This window comes from Rhinatrema bivittatum, chromosome 1 (assembly GCF_901001135.1).
Source record: "Rhinatrema bivittatum chromosome 1, aRhiBiv1.1, whole genome shotgun sequence".
In the NCBI taxonomy this organism is placed as follows: domain Eukaryota; kingdom Metazoa; phylum Chordata; class Amphibia; order Gymnophiona; family Rhinatrematidae; genus Rhinatrema; species Rhinatrema bivittatum.
The window spans coordinates 98,545,413-98,563,704 of record NC_042615.1 but is presented as its reverse complement, the minus strand read 5'-3'; the positions used below and the strand labels follow the sequence as shown (position 1 = coordinate 98,563,704).

The 18,292-nt window shown below is 46.3% G+C and overlaps 1 protein-coding gene across 6 annotated transcripts in view; it reads right to left on the bottom strand.

The window, feature by feature from the left end:
• The window catches only part of WDR17 (WD repeat domain 17), a 533,217-nt gene that overhangs the window by 205,637 nt on the left and 309,288 nt on the right, over nucleotides 1-18,292 (bottom strand). For all 6 annotated transcript variants that reach the window (XR_003852810.1, XM_029578099.1, XM_029577946.1 and 3 more), the window contains 3 exons: nucleotides 17,711-17,913; nucleotides 14,998-15,147; nucleotides 14,776-14,906 (listed from right to left, as the gene is read on the bottom strand). Coding sequence is in view for 5 of the 6 variants with exons in the window: in XM_029578099.1 (XP_029433959.1) it covers nucleotides 14,776-14,906; nucleotides 14,998-15,147; nucleotides 17,711-17,913 (484 nt within the window). In the remaining variant the exon portion in view is untranslated. The remainder of the gene's footprint in view (nucleotides 1-14,775; nucleotides 14,907-14,997; nucleotides 15,148-17,710; nucleotides 17,914-18,292) is intronic.

Below are 18,292 nucleotides of genomic sequence, written 5' to 3'. Positions count from 1 at the left end.
GATTTTACTAGCGCGGCCAAAATATCCCATATTGTTTCCAGAGTAATATTATCTGGCTTTACAGGCATTGAAAAACGGGGTCTAGACATTGACTCACCCGTTTTCAAAACCGGAGATATTCCATCCAGTCTGATTCCTCCTGGTAAAGTCGGCGCCTTTGCTCCATCCAGGGCCTCAGTGAGCCCCTCCCGAGTCGGGGTAGATGCTGGGGGCAGCGAAGAAAACTTTCCTGCCCCTGCTGTTCCAGAGTCCACGGGTTTCTCCTGCTGAGACTCGGCGTCTTCCGCCCTCTGACCCCCCTCTGCTGAGCCAATCGCATTGGCCTCATGGGTCTGCGCCTCAGCTGTCGTCAGGCGTTCCGGAGGAAGAACAATATCGGGCTTACGAGGGTCCGGGGGGCTCAAGGTGACTTCTCCCGGGGAAACCGACGCTTCCTCGACGGTTCCCACAATGGAGCCTGCTCCTCCCGTCTCAAACTCCTTAGCCGTCGCATACGAGGTAATCAAGCGCTGAGCAGCCATTAACTCCGCTTCAGAAGGGTAGGAACGGAGCTTGCCTTTCCGTTTTGCTGGCATTTTTTGCATGAAACACTTTTGCGATACCGGAGCTCAGGGGTATGCGACCGCCTATGCCGCCATCTTGCCTCCCCTCATGGTTTCTTATCTGATAATTTTTGCTCCCTGAGTCCTGCTAGACCAGTCCAGAACACATGGGTTCCCCCCAGCAGATGGAGACAGAGAACATTAGATTTGGTGCTTAACCAACATTTCAGAAACACGCTGATACGAAAAAGAACTATTGCACAGCAGGTGGTCAGCTCAAGCAGGGACAGACCCTACACTGGTTTATTAGAACTCAAGGAAAAATAATTATCAGGTAAAAACCAATTTTTTCCATCCTTATCTCACCAGACCAGTCCAGAATACAAAATGCTAAAAGGGCTTTCCTTATGGTTCTTGTCTCCAGGTGATTGATGAACCACAATGTTTCAAACAAACTCCCACAATTCTCCAAAGCTGCTCTGACAATGAGCAAACCAGTTAATGAGACTGGTATCCAATCATAATCACTAAACAGTATAACAATTTCAAGGCCATTCCTCTTGTCATATTCCTCTCCGAGAGCCACGAACCTAGGTTGGCTCTGGCATCTGAAGTTAATTTCAACTGCACTTCGAAGTCATCTGATTGTGCCTTCCACTGCATTAGTTGTGATCTTAGAAGCTCCTTTTAAAATCTACCCCTTAACGTACAGACAGGTGAATCCAAAACCAATGGGATGTACCAAAGTTACTCCCGAACAGGGTGGTAGACTGCCCACCATTCAATCAAAACCGCATGTGCAATGGCTACATCCTCCCAGGCCTGCACATCCAGGCGATACTGTCTAAAAAAGGTGTGTAATGAAGACCACATTGCAGCGCTAGGCAACAGCTGATCAGTATCCACATACGCGGCTGTGACTACCTTCTTAATCCAGCAGACTATTGTAGCCCGCAATGCCGGTTCACCTTTTTTACTCCCACCATGGAGAATAAACAGCTGTTCCGTACTTCTGAGAGGTTCATAAACCTCTAAATACTGCATGATATGCCTTGAGACATTCAAAGGCGATATTCCTTCGCATCTTTTGCCCTGTCCAGAGATGGCAGGGAAATGGACTGATTCAAGTGAAAATCGAGACTAATTTTAGTAAAAAGGAAGGAACAGTATGCAGCTCGTAGAAACGGTATTACAAGGCTTGTAGTCGGATACTTGACGTGCAGAACAAATTGACACAAGAAAACATCATTTTTAAGGTCAGTAACCTCAGGGAAAGGGTACGTATCGATCGAAAGGTAGGGACTGCTAAAAAATAAAATACTAGATTAAGACATATTTTGAAACCCAATTAACGCATAATGTTAAGCTTCTATGTACCTAAATGATCATAAGAGATACAGTTATCCTTTACTAGCTTGTTAAATTATTCTCTCCCTGTTATGTTCTCCCAGTTCCACACCCTGTTACAATGTAACCCATTTAACTTGTTCCATGTAAACCGATGTGATAACATATGCTGAATGTCGGGATATATAAAAACAAACAAATAAATAAATAAATAAATAAATATGACTCCACAAGGGCACCGGTAACCACAAGGGAGGACGAAGATGCTTCATTCCTTTCAAGAAGTGGCCATATCTGGATGAGCCGACAAAAACCCACTATTCACCTGACCACGGAAACAGGCAAGAGACTCCACCAGAACTTTTAAGGAATTAAGGGCCAACTCTACTCAATCCATCCTACAAAAATCCCAAAATGAGAAGGATTTTAACTGAACAAGGAAGAACACCTCGATCTTCACACCAAGCCTCAAACACTTGACAAACCCGCACATAGGCTAAGGAAGTGGAGAACGTTCTTGTTTGTTACAATGTGGCAATCATCACAGCAGAATATCCACGTTTCAGCAATTAAGCCCTCTCAAGGGCCATACCGAAAAACAAAATCGATTCGGATCTTCATGAAGACCAGGCCCTTTCTGTAGGAGATTCCTGTGTGCCAAAAACCGTAAGGGGGAGTCCACCAGAAGCACCAATCCCCTGTGACTCTCAACCTTCCGAATCATTCTACCCAACATGGACCATGGGGGGAAAAAGCATACAGCAGCTTGCCTTCAAGTCACTCCTGCATGAGATCATTGAAGTCCAATGATTTTGGATCTCACTTGCGACTGAAGAACAGAGGAACGTTCCCATGGGAAAAGTTGCCAGCAGGTCCAGAAACAGAAGGCCCCAGCTATCCACTATTAGCTAAAATGCCTCGTTTGACAATTCCCATTCTCCTGGGTCCAGACTCTCCCTGCTGAGAAAGTCTGCTCTTACATTGTCTTTTCCTGAAATGTATGAGGCCAAGATCTCCTAAAGATAGACCAACTTATGGATTGGGCAGAAGTGTATCTCCTGTGACACTTTCTGGCTCTTGGTTCATCCCTGTCATCTGATGTAAGCCACTGTCATTGCATTGTCCGACATTATCCGGACTGCTCAACCTGCAACCTGACACTGAACTGCAAGCATGCCAATCAGACTGCCCGGGCTTCCAGCCAATTGATGTTCCAGAGTGACCCTTCTGCACTCCAGCACCCTTGCACTGTCAGCTTCTGACAGTGAGCTCCCCAACCCTGGAGGCTCACATCTGTTGTGAGTACTAGCCAGGCCGGTGATCTTAGGGAAACTCCATTTCTGAGATGATTTGCTTTTAGCCACCACCATAGTTGACAGTAGACCTCCATTAGTTTTGTGGAGCCATATTGAGTAATCTTGAGACTGTGGGCTCCAAGGAGACAGCAGAGAGCACTGAAGCAGACACATATGGGCCCTCACCCATAGCACCACCTTCAGGGATGCCACCATCAATCCGAGCACCTGAAGATGGGACCCCACTGTCGGGCATATCATGTTCGTCAATAGACGCACCTGTGCCATCAGCTTCTAAATAGGGCCTTCCGGCAGGAACACGCTGCCCTGTTTCATGTCAGATTGAACACCGAGATACTTTAGTGACTGTGATGGCTGAAGATTGCTATTGGCCAGGTTCACAACCCAACCTAGCTCCTGCAACAAGCAGCTTACCTTGTGTGAGACTCAGAGGCTCTCTTCTAGACTCTTGGCCCGAATCAGCCAGTCGTTCAAGTACGGGTGTACCAGGATCCCATCTTTTCTCAACTCTGCTGCCACCACCACTATAACCTTGGAAAAAGTTCTGGGTGCGCTGGCCAACCCAAAAGGTAGTGCTCATAACTGATAATAATGTCGCCAAACCACGAAACACAGAAACTGCTGATGCTCTAGTCAGATGGGAATAAGCAGGTATGCCTCGGAGAGATACAGAGACGTCAGGACCTCCACCGTCTGTACTGCCATTATCACTGAGCACAAGGTTTCCATACGAAAATAAGTCAAACACAAATGATGGTTGACTCTTTTGAGATCCAGGATGGGATGAAAATAGCCCTCCTTCTTGGGCACCACAAAATAAATGGAATATCAGCCCATATTTACTTGAGACATGAGCACTGGAACTTCAGCTTGCAGGCTGAGACTCTTGACAATTTAACCTCTACGGCCTGTCTCTTCTGAGGAGAGTTGCAGGGAGACACTATGAACACATCCCAAGGAACATTGTGGAACTCTAGTGCATAGCCATCCCTTGTTACTTCCAGTACTCACTGGTGTGACGTGATCTTGATTCACCTCTGATAAAAACAAAAAAAGAGAGATAGACGACTTCATATCTCCATATCCCTGATGGGAGTTGGCACTCCTTTATTGAAAGGCTCTGGGTCCTCCACTGCCTGAGCCTGAACCCTGTCCTGGCTGCCTGGGAAGCAAGAACTGAGATCTACCCAAAGGCCAAGCCTGCTGAAAAGTCGCTCCTTTGTAGTATCGAAAACGTCTGAACTCTTGAGGAACCAGGGACACACCCCCCTTATTGGCCATTTTCTCCAGCTCACTCCCAAATAAGAGCGAGTCTTTAAAGGGCAACTTCAAAAGGATAGACATCTAGGTTGTATCAGCCGACCATAGCTGATGCCTATCCGCTATTACCGAAGCCACCCCTCTGACCAAAGTGCAGACCAAATCATAGCCCGCATCTGACAAAAAGGCAGTTACTGGCTCCATCACTGCCCTGGAATTCACGCCAGATTCATCGACCTCCTGAGAGAGCAGCAAACAAGAGCGAGCCAACAGGGAACAGAAAGCTATCTGAAAATTCATTGCCATTGCTTCAAAGGCCACCTTAATGATATCCTCCTATTCTTTGCATCCTTCAAGGCCACTCCTCCTTTTTTTAAATTTATTTTTATTCATTTTCATATATATTCAAGTAATAACACTTACTTCCAGAAAAAACAAAGGAGCAAAAGTAAACATTTCCTAATACATCATTAATTCAATACAATGCTTAATCTCAACAATAATATTTCCAATTACAAAGAAACCACAGCAAATAATCTTCTATTACTCTTACTCCCCTCTATAAAGGCAACAGAGGTACGAGAGGGGACGAAATTTTCGGGAGCCATAAGGAATATTTATACACATAACAGGATTAATGTAAACCTCTGCCTTATTTACTTATCATATCTTCACGATTTAGATGTTTAATAGGGATTAGGTAGTTATATTCCTGGCATAGATAAAAGACTTCAACAGTTTCGGAAAAAAAAATATAAAAGATTCATTTTCAGAACGAACTAAACATTTGCAAGGGTATCTTAATGAGAAAGAATAACCAAGAGATGTTATGTGAGGCTTTAAATGTTGCGCTCCGTGGCCGGTCCTGTTCATCTCTCCCATCCGTCTACCAGCTCCGGGCTCGCTCCCTCTGCTACTGCAGCGAGTTTGCAGCGTCCCTGGCTCCCCGTCTCCAACGCTGGCCTCATAACGGAGCTCCTGGAGGGGCTCTGTGTCTTCCTGCTCCTCAGCCCCGCCCCTAGGCGCATGAGCGGCCGACATCGCTCTACTTAAAGGACCAAGTGCAGGAAACACGAACCCGGCGCTCCCCGATGACATCACACTCCCTCTGTATAAAAGAGAAGGCCCGTTCCCCTGAACGGTGCCTTGGCAATCTGGTCATACACTCCGGTGTCTCTAGTTTGCCTTCTTGCGTTCCAGTGTCTTTGCTCCTGTGTCTCCTGTTCCAGTTCCACTGTTCCAGCATCTCCTGTTCCTTCGTCTCTCCATTCCTGGTAGTACCCCTCGGACTGATCTCACGGTACTGACCTTTGCCTGTTCTCTGACTACTCTGGATTGCTGCCTGACCTGACCTCTGCCTGAACTTCGACTACTCTTGATTGCTGCCTGACCTCTGCTTGAACTCAGACTACTTTTGATCGCCACTTGGAACTTGACCTCTGTCTGACCTGACTACGTCCGGATTGACCTCTGTTACCGACCCTGCTTTGGCTGACCATTCTGGACTGTTACTCTGGCCTTGATCCTCGCTATACACTCGGACACTCTCTTCTGGCCTCCTGCGACCTCTGGATTTCCCTGTTTGCACACCGACTGTGCACCCTTGTTCGTGGTGGGCACTCCTTTGAACTTTCTCTCTAGGAGACCCTGCGAGGCCCATCTAAGACCAGGCAGCCCGGGTAACCAAGGGCTCAATCTGAGGGAACTCCGGGTTGCTATTGGTGAAGCTCCAGCTGGCTTCCGCCTCCTGGTGGCAGGCGATCTCCGGGTCCGACCGGAGGGCCGTACCAATCCTGCACCAGGCCAAGGGTCCACCTCCAGTGCAACAGGTTGCCAAGGCCATGGACTCGGCTGAGTCTCCCGCCTTGCAGGCCATCCCTGGCCTAGCTTCTCATGTCTGAGAACAACAGCATACCATTGAAGCATTGACTTCATCAGTGGAGAGACTACGGTCTCAATTAGAAGATGCTGTCATAATCAACTCTTGGGGTTGGGCTCAACCCACACTCTCATGGGCATCTCTGGCCTTCCTACTCCACCCCGTTTCAATGGGGATCCACGCCTCTGTCGAGGTTTCCTCAACCAATGCTTTATGCAATTCACACTACAGCCTGAGTTGTTTCCAAACGAAAATACCAAGATCACCTTCATCCTCTCACGCCTGGAAGGGAAGGCCCTGGCATGGGCTTTCCCACTCTGGGAACGTTCTGATGACGTCCTCCATCATCTTTCCCACTTCATCTCCGTGTTCAAGCGGACCTTCCAGGACCCCGGCCGACAGGCGGTTGCAGGTCACCAGCTCCTCCATCTCCGTCTAGGCTCACATTCGCTCACTGAATTCATGGTAGAATTCAGGACAGTAGCCACAGAACTGGGAAGGCAAGAGGACTGCCTACGGGCAATCTATCTGGATGGCTTATCTCCTGCCCTCAAGGACGAGATGGCTGCTCGCGAGATTCCCACATCTCTAGATGATATTATCTCCTTGGTTGGCAAGATGGATCACCGCCTACGTCAACGTCATCAGGAGATAAAGTTATCTCGGCCTTCAGTCATACGCCCAGTTCGTGCTACCAGCCCTCAGTTAAAGGTCTTACCGGCACCTCCTCCATCACCCGAGGAGCCGATGCAGATCAACCGTGGGTGCTTGTCCCCTGAAGAGTGCCTTCAACGTAAGAAGGCAAGCCTTTGTCTGTACTGTGATGGTTTCGGACATCTGCAAGCCTGCCCAGTTCGTCCGGGAAACTGTTGAGCCTGAGCCCGACGGGGATCCCGAGCTTGGGCGCAACCGTTACTGGCCTCCCAATTACTACTCCCCGTGTCTCTCTCTTCAGAGAGCCACAATCTTTTGCCCCAACCGCCCTTGTGGATACCGGGACGAGTGGCAACTTCATTCTGGACGACATCGCCAAACTGCTCCAGATCCCGCTCCAGCCTCTGGACATTCCATTCCGCATTGCTTCCATCCAAGGAGAGCATCTTCCTGGACGTATCACTCATCGCATCGTAGCCTTCTGCCTCTCCGTGGGAACCCTCCATGAGGAAGAGATCTCTATATATGTCCTGAAGCGCTCTATGTACCCAGTAATCCTCGGACTTCCATGGCTACAAGTGCATGGATCTAGGCTCATTGGAGGCGATCAAAGAGTTCACTAATGAGTGGCAGAGGATAGCGATCCTTGCGAGTTACGGCATTAGCTTACGGTAGTCGATGCAAGGACGTAAACTGCCATCTTTCTTCTTCACGAAGAAGAATCCGGCACCTGCCGGGGAATTGGAGGGTCGCATGAATCCCTTATCCAGGTTCTCTTTAATGTACTCAGACATAGCCTTAGTTTCCGGTAGCGAGAGAGGGTAGGTTCTGCCCTTGGGAGGCGTGGTACCCAGTAAGAGCTCACTTCGACTGGCAATCCCTGCAGTTAATTTAGTGGGTACCCCAGTGCCAAAACCACTGCCTGCGTCGTATCTCCAGCAGTCACCGTTTTGAACTCTACAACCCTGACCGGGTTACCTGCTCCGTATGAAGACTTCCAAGATGTATTCTTCAAACAGAATGCTGACATCCTGCCTCCACTCCGGGAGTTTAATTGTCCCATTGAGCTCTTACTGGGTACCACGCCTCCCAAGGGCAGAACCTACCCTCTCTCGCTACCGGAAACTAAGGCTATGTCTGAGTACATTAAAGAGAACCTGGATAAGGGATTCATGCGACACTCCAATTCCCCGGCAGGTGCCGGATTCTTCTTCGTGAAGAAGAAAGATGGCAGTTTACGTCCTTGCATCGACTACTGTAAGCTAAATGCCGTAACCCGCAAGGATCGCTATCCTCTGCCACTCATTAGCGAACTCTTTGATCGCCTCCAATGAGCCTAGATCTTTACGAAGTTAGATCTCCGAGAGGCATACAATCTCGTAAGGATCCAGCCAGATGATATTCGGAAGTCCGCTTTCAATACCAGGGACGGCCACTACAAGTATGTAGTGATGCCCTTCGGACTTTGTAATGCCCCTGCGGTCTTACAATGCTTGATGAATGAGATCTTCCAGGACCTACTATACATGTTTGTCGTGATATATCTAGATGATATACTGATCTTCTCCAAGGACCTGAAATCCCACCATTCACGTTCGAACAGTCCTCCAACGTCTCAGGGACAACCGTCTCTATGCGAAACTAGAGAAGTGCATCTTCGAACAGACTCGTCTTCCGTTTCTGGGCTACATTATCTCCAATCGTGGTTTTACCATGGATTCTGAAAAACTCCAAGGAATCCGAGATTGGCCCCAACCAGTAGGCCACCGCGCCCTACAAATGTTCCTTGGATTTACCAACTATTACAGGAACTTCATCTTCAACTACTCCACATTAGCTGCCCCACTCACTGCCATGACCAGGAAAGGTAATAACTACCAAATGTGGAGCCCCAAGGCTCAATCCCACAACTTGAAAGAGGCCTTCTGTACCGGACCTTGTCTACTTCACCCAGATCCTAACCACCCCTTCATCGTCAAAGTCGATGCCTCCGCCATTGGGGCAGGGGCAGTTATGAGCAAGTATTCCTCCAAGGGAGCCTTAGTACCCTGCTCCTTCTATTCTCACAAATTTTCCCCTGCAGAGCAAAATTATACGATCGGAGATTGTGAGCTCCTAGCTGTGAAATTAGCTCTTCAAGAGTGGCACCCCTGGTTAGAAGGAGCACAGCATAAATTCACGATCTTCACAGATCATAAGAATCTCAAACACTTGAAGGAAGCCCAGTTATTGAACCCCAGACAGGCCCGCTGGGCATTGTTCTTTGAACGTTTTAATTTTGAACTTTGTTATTATCCTGCAGCCAAGAATGCTTGAGCGGATGCTCTCTCCCGTTCTTTCGAACCAGAGGGTACGCCTGACACTCCTAGGCACATCATCGACCTAGCCTGTATAATCCTCACAGTCATCAACACTGTGCTAGCTTGGAAGACTGTGGTTCCACGCCGTCAGTGAAAATGCGTCGTTCGCTGGGCTCATGACTCGAAGTTGGCCGGCCATCCCAGCCAGGCTTGGACCCTTGAGATGCTAAGAAGATACTACTGGTGGCCTAACATGGTCAAGGACTCCCGCAGTTATGTGGACTCATACCCATCTGAGCACAACATAAACCTCCCACTGGTCGCCCTTGGGGCCTTCTTCAACACCTTCCGGCTCCCATGGAGCCCTGGTCAAGCTTCTCTACTGACTTCATCGTCGATCTATCCCCATCAAAGGGCAACATAGTCATCTGGGTCATCATCGACCGCTTTTCAAAAATGGCACACTTCATTCCACTACCGAGTCTCCCTTCAGCTCCTCAACGAGCAAAACTCTTCCTGAAGAACATATTCCGTCTACATGGTCTCCCCAAAGAGATCGTTTCTGACCGTGGGTCACAATTAACTGCCAAATACTGGAAGTCTTTGTGCAAAAAATTTTATATCTCGTTGAACCAGACTTCGGCCTACCACCCTCAGGCGAACGGCCAAGCCGAGAGGACAAACCAATCCTTGAAGACATTCTTAAGGACATATGTCAATGATCAACAGGATGACTGGGCCGACCTCTTGCCTTGGGACGAGTTGTCCCACAATACCCATGCTGCCTCAGCCACTGATGTCTCTCCCTTTTCTGTGGTGTTCGGTCGCCAACCACGCATGCCTTTGCCAGTGCCAATCTCCGTGCCCTCGCCTGCTGCCCAGTCTACAGCACAGACGATTCGCCGCCTTTGGAATCGAGTCAATGAAAGACTGGGCCAAGCCGCTGAGAAAGCTAAAAGCTTCATTGATACTCACCGTCGCACTGCTCCTCTATTCCGCCCAGGCCAGAAAGTTTGGCTTAGCACGAAACACATTAAGCTACGATTACCTTCTCAATGTTTGGCCCCCAAATTTAAAGGGCCATTTCCAGTTATCAGATGCATTGGAGCTGTAACTTATCAGCTGCAGCTCCCCAGTTCCATGGGAACCCACAACACATTTCACGTTTCTTTATCAAAGCCCTTGGTCCTGAACTGGACCTCTCGCAAACCTCCTGCACCGTCTCAGCTCACCGTGGAACCGTAGGACGTCCTCCAGGTCAAAGAGATTTTCGACATCCACCAGAAGAAAGGCCATTGGGAGTACCTCCTGTCGTGGGAGGGCTTTGGGCCGGAGGAGAACTCCTGAGAGCCCTTCCACCACATATACGACAAGAAACTCCTTGCGGAGTTACACAGGGCCCATCCTGACAAGCCAGGCCAGTAAGGGGGAGGCCTAGAAGGGGGGGGGGATATACTGTTGCGCTCCGCGGCCAGTTCTGCTCACCTCTCCCGTCCGTCTACCAGCTCCGGGCTCACTCCCTCTGCCGCTGCAGCAAGTTCTCAGCATCCCCGGCTCCCCCGCTCACCGTCTCCAATGCCGGTCTCACAGCAGAGCTCCTGGAGGGGCTCCGCGTCTTCCTGCTCCTTAGCTCCACCCCTAAGTAAGCGTGCACGTGCGCGCACGGCCGACGTCGCTCTACTTAAAGGACCAAGTGCGAGAAACCCGAACCCGATGCTCCCCGATGAATCACACTCCCTCTGTTACTGACCTTGCTTTGACTGACCATTCTGGACTGATACTCTGGCCTTGATCCTCGCTATACACTAGGACACTTCTGGCCTCCTGTGACCTCTGGACTTCCCTGTTTGTACACCGACCGCTCACCCTTGAACTTTCTGTCTAGGAGACCCTGCGAGGCCCACCTAAGACCAGGAGGCCTGGGTAACCAAGGGCTCAACCTGAGGGAACCCCGGGTTGCTATTGGCGAAGCTCCAGCTAGCCTCCGTCTCCTCCTGTGCTCTGCCTCCTGGTGGCAGGCGATCTCTGGGGCCGACCAAAGGGCCGTACCAATCCTGCACCAGGCCAAGGGTCCACCTCCAGCACAATATTAAAGAGAGAAACGCTCGCCCTCTCTCCTTAGTAACTCTAGTAAAATCTGGATAAATTCAAATCTCTTGAGAAAGAAAACTAGCACTGATATTTTAAAGTACCTCTGCATTATTTGACTAACATCATGCTCATTAAGAAAAGTTACTAACAAAGTAGCTTGTTTGTATACTTCCTCTGATGAGCTTTCCAGAAATTGGGTCAAGTTCTCCAGAGCCAATTAAATTTACCTAAAGTCCTCGGAGAAGATTCCTACATAACATTTAAAAAATACCTGAAAGTACTTCACTCTCATGGGGCCTTCCAATTAAAGTTTGTCATTGATAGCCATGCTCTGAGCTCCCCTAAGCAGTGGGTTGAGATAGAACGAATATTAGTGGGTGGTACTCCAATCCAGGCCTTATTTTGGCCGTTATCCTGCCCTAAACAGGATCTACAAGCATTCCCCATAAGTATCCGAACTACATTATTGATCTGGAAAAGGTGGAAATCTAGCTTAATTGGTACAAAGCAACTGTTGCGACCGTCACTTCCCGATGGCTTCACTCCGCCTACCTTTTTTGTGGCTCCTCCTGCTCTTCACGAATGCCTGGCTGCCACGGCGTCCGCCTGCCATCCTCTCCGACGTCCTCGGACCAGCTTGGGCGCTGCCTCCTGCCATGTTCTACAGGTTACTTAAGGCGCGCGCGCCGTGCGGCCCTCATTCTTATTTCCTCATTGGCGTGTTCCTCAGGGGCGTCCCCCTGTGATGACGTCACGTTGCCCGGATATTTAAGCCTACAGTTTATTGCTAGCCGTTGAGTTAGCAAGGGGATTCTTACGGATGGGATTCGCCCTCTGTACCCAGCTCTCCAACGTCTACTGGACTCTTCTGCTAACGGGGTACCTGCTCCTCGGGGGCCTCTTTTGTTTCTTTCAGGTCGCTATCAGGTAACCGGTACTCGCTCCTCGAGGGCCCATGTTCTCTGACTCGCTGCCTGCATCTATCTCCTCTTCTACTTGGAAGAATTCGCTACAGACACCATCAGTGAGTACTACTATCATCCACTCCTCTGAGCTGTCTGTCTGGAACCAGGAACTCACTCCTCGAGGGCCTGCCTCCATTCCAGCGCCAGTGCCATCTCCAACGTGGATCCGCTGTGTGAGTACTTTGCCAACGAGTCTCTCTGCTCCCAGGGATCTGGTACCCGCTCCTCGAGGGCCAGCTCTCTCTATCTCAGGGCTGCTCCATACTTGGGAATCCGTGAATGTTCTATTGTACTCATTTTCTCAGTTCTCTCCACTACAGCACTGCTACCGGAGGAACTGCTGGGGAATACTAGCCCAGCCGGGCCTCATCTTCTACTCACTACTGCCACCTCTGGTAGCTTCTCAAACTGTCTAAATAAAAAAATATCTGTGTCTGTGTGTCCAGAGTTGAGCCTGACTTGTGGCCCCTCACGGGACTTCCCCCTGTGGGTGTGGTCAGCTGCCACAGTGTCCAAGGGTCCACCCAAACCTCACTAATTATAACAACAATATTCTGTCTTGTCCCCTTTCAGATATCTTCGGGACTTTCTGGAAGGTCACCGGAACTTTGCTTTTCGCCGTTGGGAAGAAAGAGGGTTAACACCCTTGGGTCAATTGTGGCTTCGAGCAATGATTCCTTTTGAAGAATTGCAGACTATTTCACCTCACCAATGTAGACTTTTCAGCTTATGCTCAAATTAGACACTTTTTGGGTACCCTGGGACCATGGCAGGACTTACAATGCCCCCGCACAGTGTTTGAAGGCTACTGCATTTTGGCAGGACACTTGCAAAAGGTCATCTCCAAAGTCTATCAATTGCTTATTAATAGTACCAACGCAAAGCCAAGCATTTGGTAGCGTGGGAACATGACCTGGGTGTGTTCACACACCCAGATCAGACAAGTGGGAGGAATGCTTTCGGATGTTGAGCTGTTTTTCGATGTCAGCATCTCTGATGGAAAATAGATATAAGCTTTTGTATAGATGGCATTATTCACCCGCCAGAGTAGCACAATGGCTACCGGGACGGTCCACCCAGTGCTGGCACAAATGCTCTCAGATAGGTTCCTTCTGGCATATGTGGTGGCAATGCCCCAGAATACAATCCTTCTGGGGTATTTGTCAAACCCTAGTAGAAAAGGTGAGGGGAGTGTGACTCTCTCTGCAGGCAGAAGTTTGGCTCTTAGGGCTTCCCCACCCAACACTAGATGATAAAAAGCAGAAAATGTTTCTCTTTATCACAACAGCGGCTAGATTATTGATCGCAGCTCGCTGGAAACTTCAGCTTCCACCGACCTTATTTCAGTTATATGTTAAACTACGGCAGATACACTATATGGAGAAATTAACAGCCCTCAGATGGGACTCTTTACCAAAATTTTATAGAATGTGGTCGCGACTGATGCGCTATATTACGCAAGAGGAAAGATCTAGGGGTACATAGCTGTCACAGCTGCAGTGTGGTAATGGGGAACTGGTGGGTGCGCTTTCTTCTACGGTATCCCATTTTAATAATAAGACATGATGACTGGGTTGGAACCCAGCCATGATAGAACTCCCAGAGGCAGAGAAAACATACGTTACTCTTTTTTATATACTATGGGGCTGATGCAAAAAGGTTGCACTGAAAGCGGGTGCTGAGTGTTCAGCGCCCTCTTTCCTAACCACATGCACAGGTTAGGAAAATGGATACTGATAAATTCAGCTTCCATTCCCCGAATCTGACTACCAGCAACTAAGGAGATTGTAAATCAATATTAAAGAGTCGGGCACTTAATATTAATTTATTCACTCCTTCACTTAATGCTGATTGGTCCCTTCACTGTCACATGTCAGTGAAAGGACCAATCGCCTTTCAGAAGGCTGTCCTGAAAGGGGATTGGTCCTTTCACTGACAAATGTCAGTGAAAAAGACCAATGGGCAATAAGTGAAGGAGTGAATAAATTAATATTAAGTGTTCCTCCTACTTAATATCCCAACGATATTAAGTAGGAGGCAGTACAGAAAAGCAGTTTTTTCTGCTTTTCTGTATTAGTTTTAGAAGCACTCAGCAATTAACACCTGCTCTGAGCAGACATTAATTTCTGATTGCTAAAATGTGCGTCCTAGACACATATTTTTTTTTGCATTGGGAGTGAATAGCTAAGAGCCTCATTCACATGGATTTGCATATGATGAGCGCTATTAGTTTCACTCTGTGTCAGAGCATTGTAGAGGTGTAAATCCCCTTATTGCATAAGGGGATTAGTTAGCACCTATACAATCTGCGTTCAGTGCACTCGGCTGAGCCTGTATAGCATCGGCCGCTATGTGTTTTTAGTGGACCAGATTGTATATTCTTAGCTCTCTACATCAACATTTTTCATAAGAAATACTTACAGAGAGGCATTCTGAAAACCATCTTAGTTTCTTCCCTCTGAGATTACCGGTTAGTTTATCTACTTCTTGCTTAATATCCCTGGACACTTTACCACAGAGCAGTGGTGGTGCACCTGGCTCCATAGCACGATCTGATAAACAAAAATAAAGACATACATGGAAACAAAAATTTGCTCAAGAACATGTACAGTAAAATATTACAACATAAAAAAAGATACATACCAGTATTGCCTATAATCTCTTCCCAAGGCCTGTCTGCCAGGATATTTATTTGAAGAGGAATTATTAGAGGTGTCAATGACCAGAGCCTCACTGTAGAGTCACGGGAACAAGATGCCATGGTGAATGGTCGACTGGGATGACAAGTTAGCCCTAATAAAAAGATCAGGTTTCAAATCAACAAATCAAATTAAGTGCAGAAAGACAATTACATAGTAATAGCCAAGGAGAGAATGGTTATCAATCATACAAGGATTTGAAAGGGTAGTAAAGTACTAGAAGCAAAGAAGAGTCATGAATATCCTTCAAGTCACAATATCCAAATGACAGCAGCCCTCTTATGTGGTGTCCATACTGCCATCTTTCCATATGTTTTTTATTAAAATAGGGGCATAGAATATGGTGCCAGATAAGGCTCATAAAGTTGATCTAGTCTGCCCAGTTCACTTCTTTTTGCATTGCCAGAGAACACAGCAGCTATCTTGCTTTCTCTTCTGGCAGAAGGGCATTCAAAATATACTCGCATAGAACTGGGCGGAACACTGTGTCTACACATCAGGAGTCAGGATTCCTTTACTTTGTCCCAAGTGCATAAGGAAGGAAGAAAGGAGAACTTGCTTCACTGCCATAGATCCTCTTATTATTGTGCTCTAACTGCAGCAGTACCAGAAGCCAAGAGAAAGAGGATTAAAAAAACCCAGCAACAGTAAAAACATCAGAAGAGGCCTCAGCAAGCACCACTGTAGAGAAGGCGATGCATACAGTGCTGAGTCCAGATCTGTATGCCCTGGACCAGGCTACGGACTGAACAGTAAAAAAAAAAATAAATTATAATATTCATCATCTTCTTTCCAGCAGGTTACAGACTGTTTTTAGTTGTTAGGAACTTTTTCAGGTAGTTAAGGAACTCCTCCATGAGCCCAGTTCTATTGATCATTATAAAAGGCAAGGAAAATCTGATTGTAATTTCATTTGCAAAATTTGTTTGAGAGAGAATTATTCAGTTTCTGCAGGAATTAGAGATGTTTAGAAAAAGATAACTTGATTAAACCTCAAGAAGGGCGTCTTTTTATGTCTTCTCAGAATAATATCATACTGAAGTAGAGGGATTTAACTATTTCAAAACCAACTACATATGTTCTGGACCTCCAGAATGATTAAGGAAGAAATGGCTAGCCTGATTATTATCCACCTAATCAGATTCAAAATGTCATGGCACTGCTAACTGATTTACTGATATCCCCAAGGCTGGGAATGCAGGGATCAAAAGCAGGTAAGACGTATTTATACGTTATTAGGCTTTTTAAATCAAATAAAATATGATACATACACTAGAAATATCAAAAAAGAAGCAAATATAATATAATAAATCAAAGACACCATACATATTAAAGTCAACATTAGTAGGGACCGCTAATACAATAGATCGAATATCCCTTTCAGCACACAAAATCTCCATTGAAGTTCATGTCAATTTATCTACAATAAATGTTCCAAATGCATAAGATCTACAACTTATTGTCTTGATAACTAACTACACATTTACACGGAAACTTCAAGAAAAAAGTTCTCCCATTGAGAAGAGCTTCGGATTCATCTGTATAAATAATTTCCTCTTTAACTGAGTCTCCTTAGAGACATCAGGGAAGATTTGTACTCTTTGGCCACAGAACAGTGAATTCTTATATTTAAAATATTGTCTAAAGATCTATCACTGCTCAAGGCCAAAGAGACAATCAGTGTAGCTCTAGAAGAAATAACATCATAAGACGTCTGAAGAAATAAAGTAACATCTGAACTTGGGGAGGGGGACAAAACATCCATAGTCCCCTCTACAGGATTCAGGTCTCTAGATTTATCAGGAAGATAACAACTATTGGAAAAAGCAAAAAAATATTTATCTGGTGTAAATTGAAGAACTTCAATTACAAGTCTCTTAAAGAGCTCATTACCAGAAATTAACCTAGAATAAGGGCCATTCAGTAAATGTAGACTATTAGCTCTCAACTGATTTTCCAACCGCTCATTCTTATGATGTAATAATAAACTATCTTTAATACCAGCAGCTACTGACTGCTGTAAATTGGCAACTGCACCTTTCTCTAACTCCAATTGTGTTTCTATATTATTAAACTTATTATCCACCTCAGATAGTTTATCAGATGTGCCACTCGAAAATTCACATAATTGAGATACTACATTGGCCAAATTTAATTCAATACGATTAACTGTACTCCAAACATCCCTTAAGGAAATATCGCCAGTATTACCTACTATATATGAACCAGCCCCTTGAATCCCCTGAGACAGGGAAACAGGAGCAGAAACAGGGAGTAGAGGTCTCTCAATAGGCAAAAGTTTAGCTGGGTAGGTCAATACCTAATTAAAATATAGCAGGATAAAAAGAGGAAGGGCAAAGCCATGACTTATATTTTATCCAACTAGCACTGATATTAAGCTCTAGCCAGATAAACTTTAGCCAGGTAAGTCTGATTGGGAAAAACACTGGCCTAAATTTAACAGATTAAATGTATCCACGTTTATTCAGTGGAACACTTATCTGGGTACATTCTGCTGCATATACATTTAAAGTTATCCAGGTAACATTTATGATCACTAGCTCGCTGAATATTGACCTCTTTGCATTTTTCCCCACACAAAACAAATTTATTTTTGTGTCAGATAAACAGTAAAAACAATGGTAAGACGTTTTTACCATAAACATCTGCCCCGTGATCATAGACTGTATCCAGGCAGGTGCCATCTCTTGTATCCCACACCCGGATTGTGTAGTCCCAGCTCCCTGAGATTAATAAGTAGGGGATTTCTGTATTCCACATCAGCCCACGCACTGGTGAGGTATGCCCACCAAGAACACTTATGCAAGCATCTTGTGTATAATCCCATATTCTTACAGTACTGAAAAAAGCAAGACCAAAAAAAGAATAGATCAGTTGACCAGTAACACAGCGTAACTAGTAACATGACCACAAATGTAAGGCATTATTTTGCAATTAATTTCAACTAAAAGTTTCTATTAAAATCTATCTGATATACTTTTACACAGTTAATTTATAGTATTTTACTGGATTCATGGTTACATTTATTTTGTACTGATATATTATTTACATAAAGCAGTTTGGTTGCCGTGTTAGTCCACTTGAATGCACAAAAATAAGGATTTTTGTGATTTGCATAGCATTGTGACTATATACAGTGGTGTACAAGACATATCACATGGTTACAAGGTCCTGGTCACTAAAGGGCAAATACACAGAGGCAAAAGAACAGTCAGTTT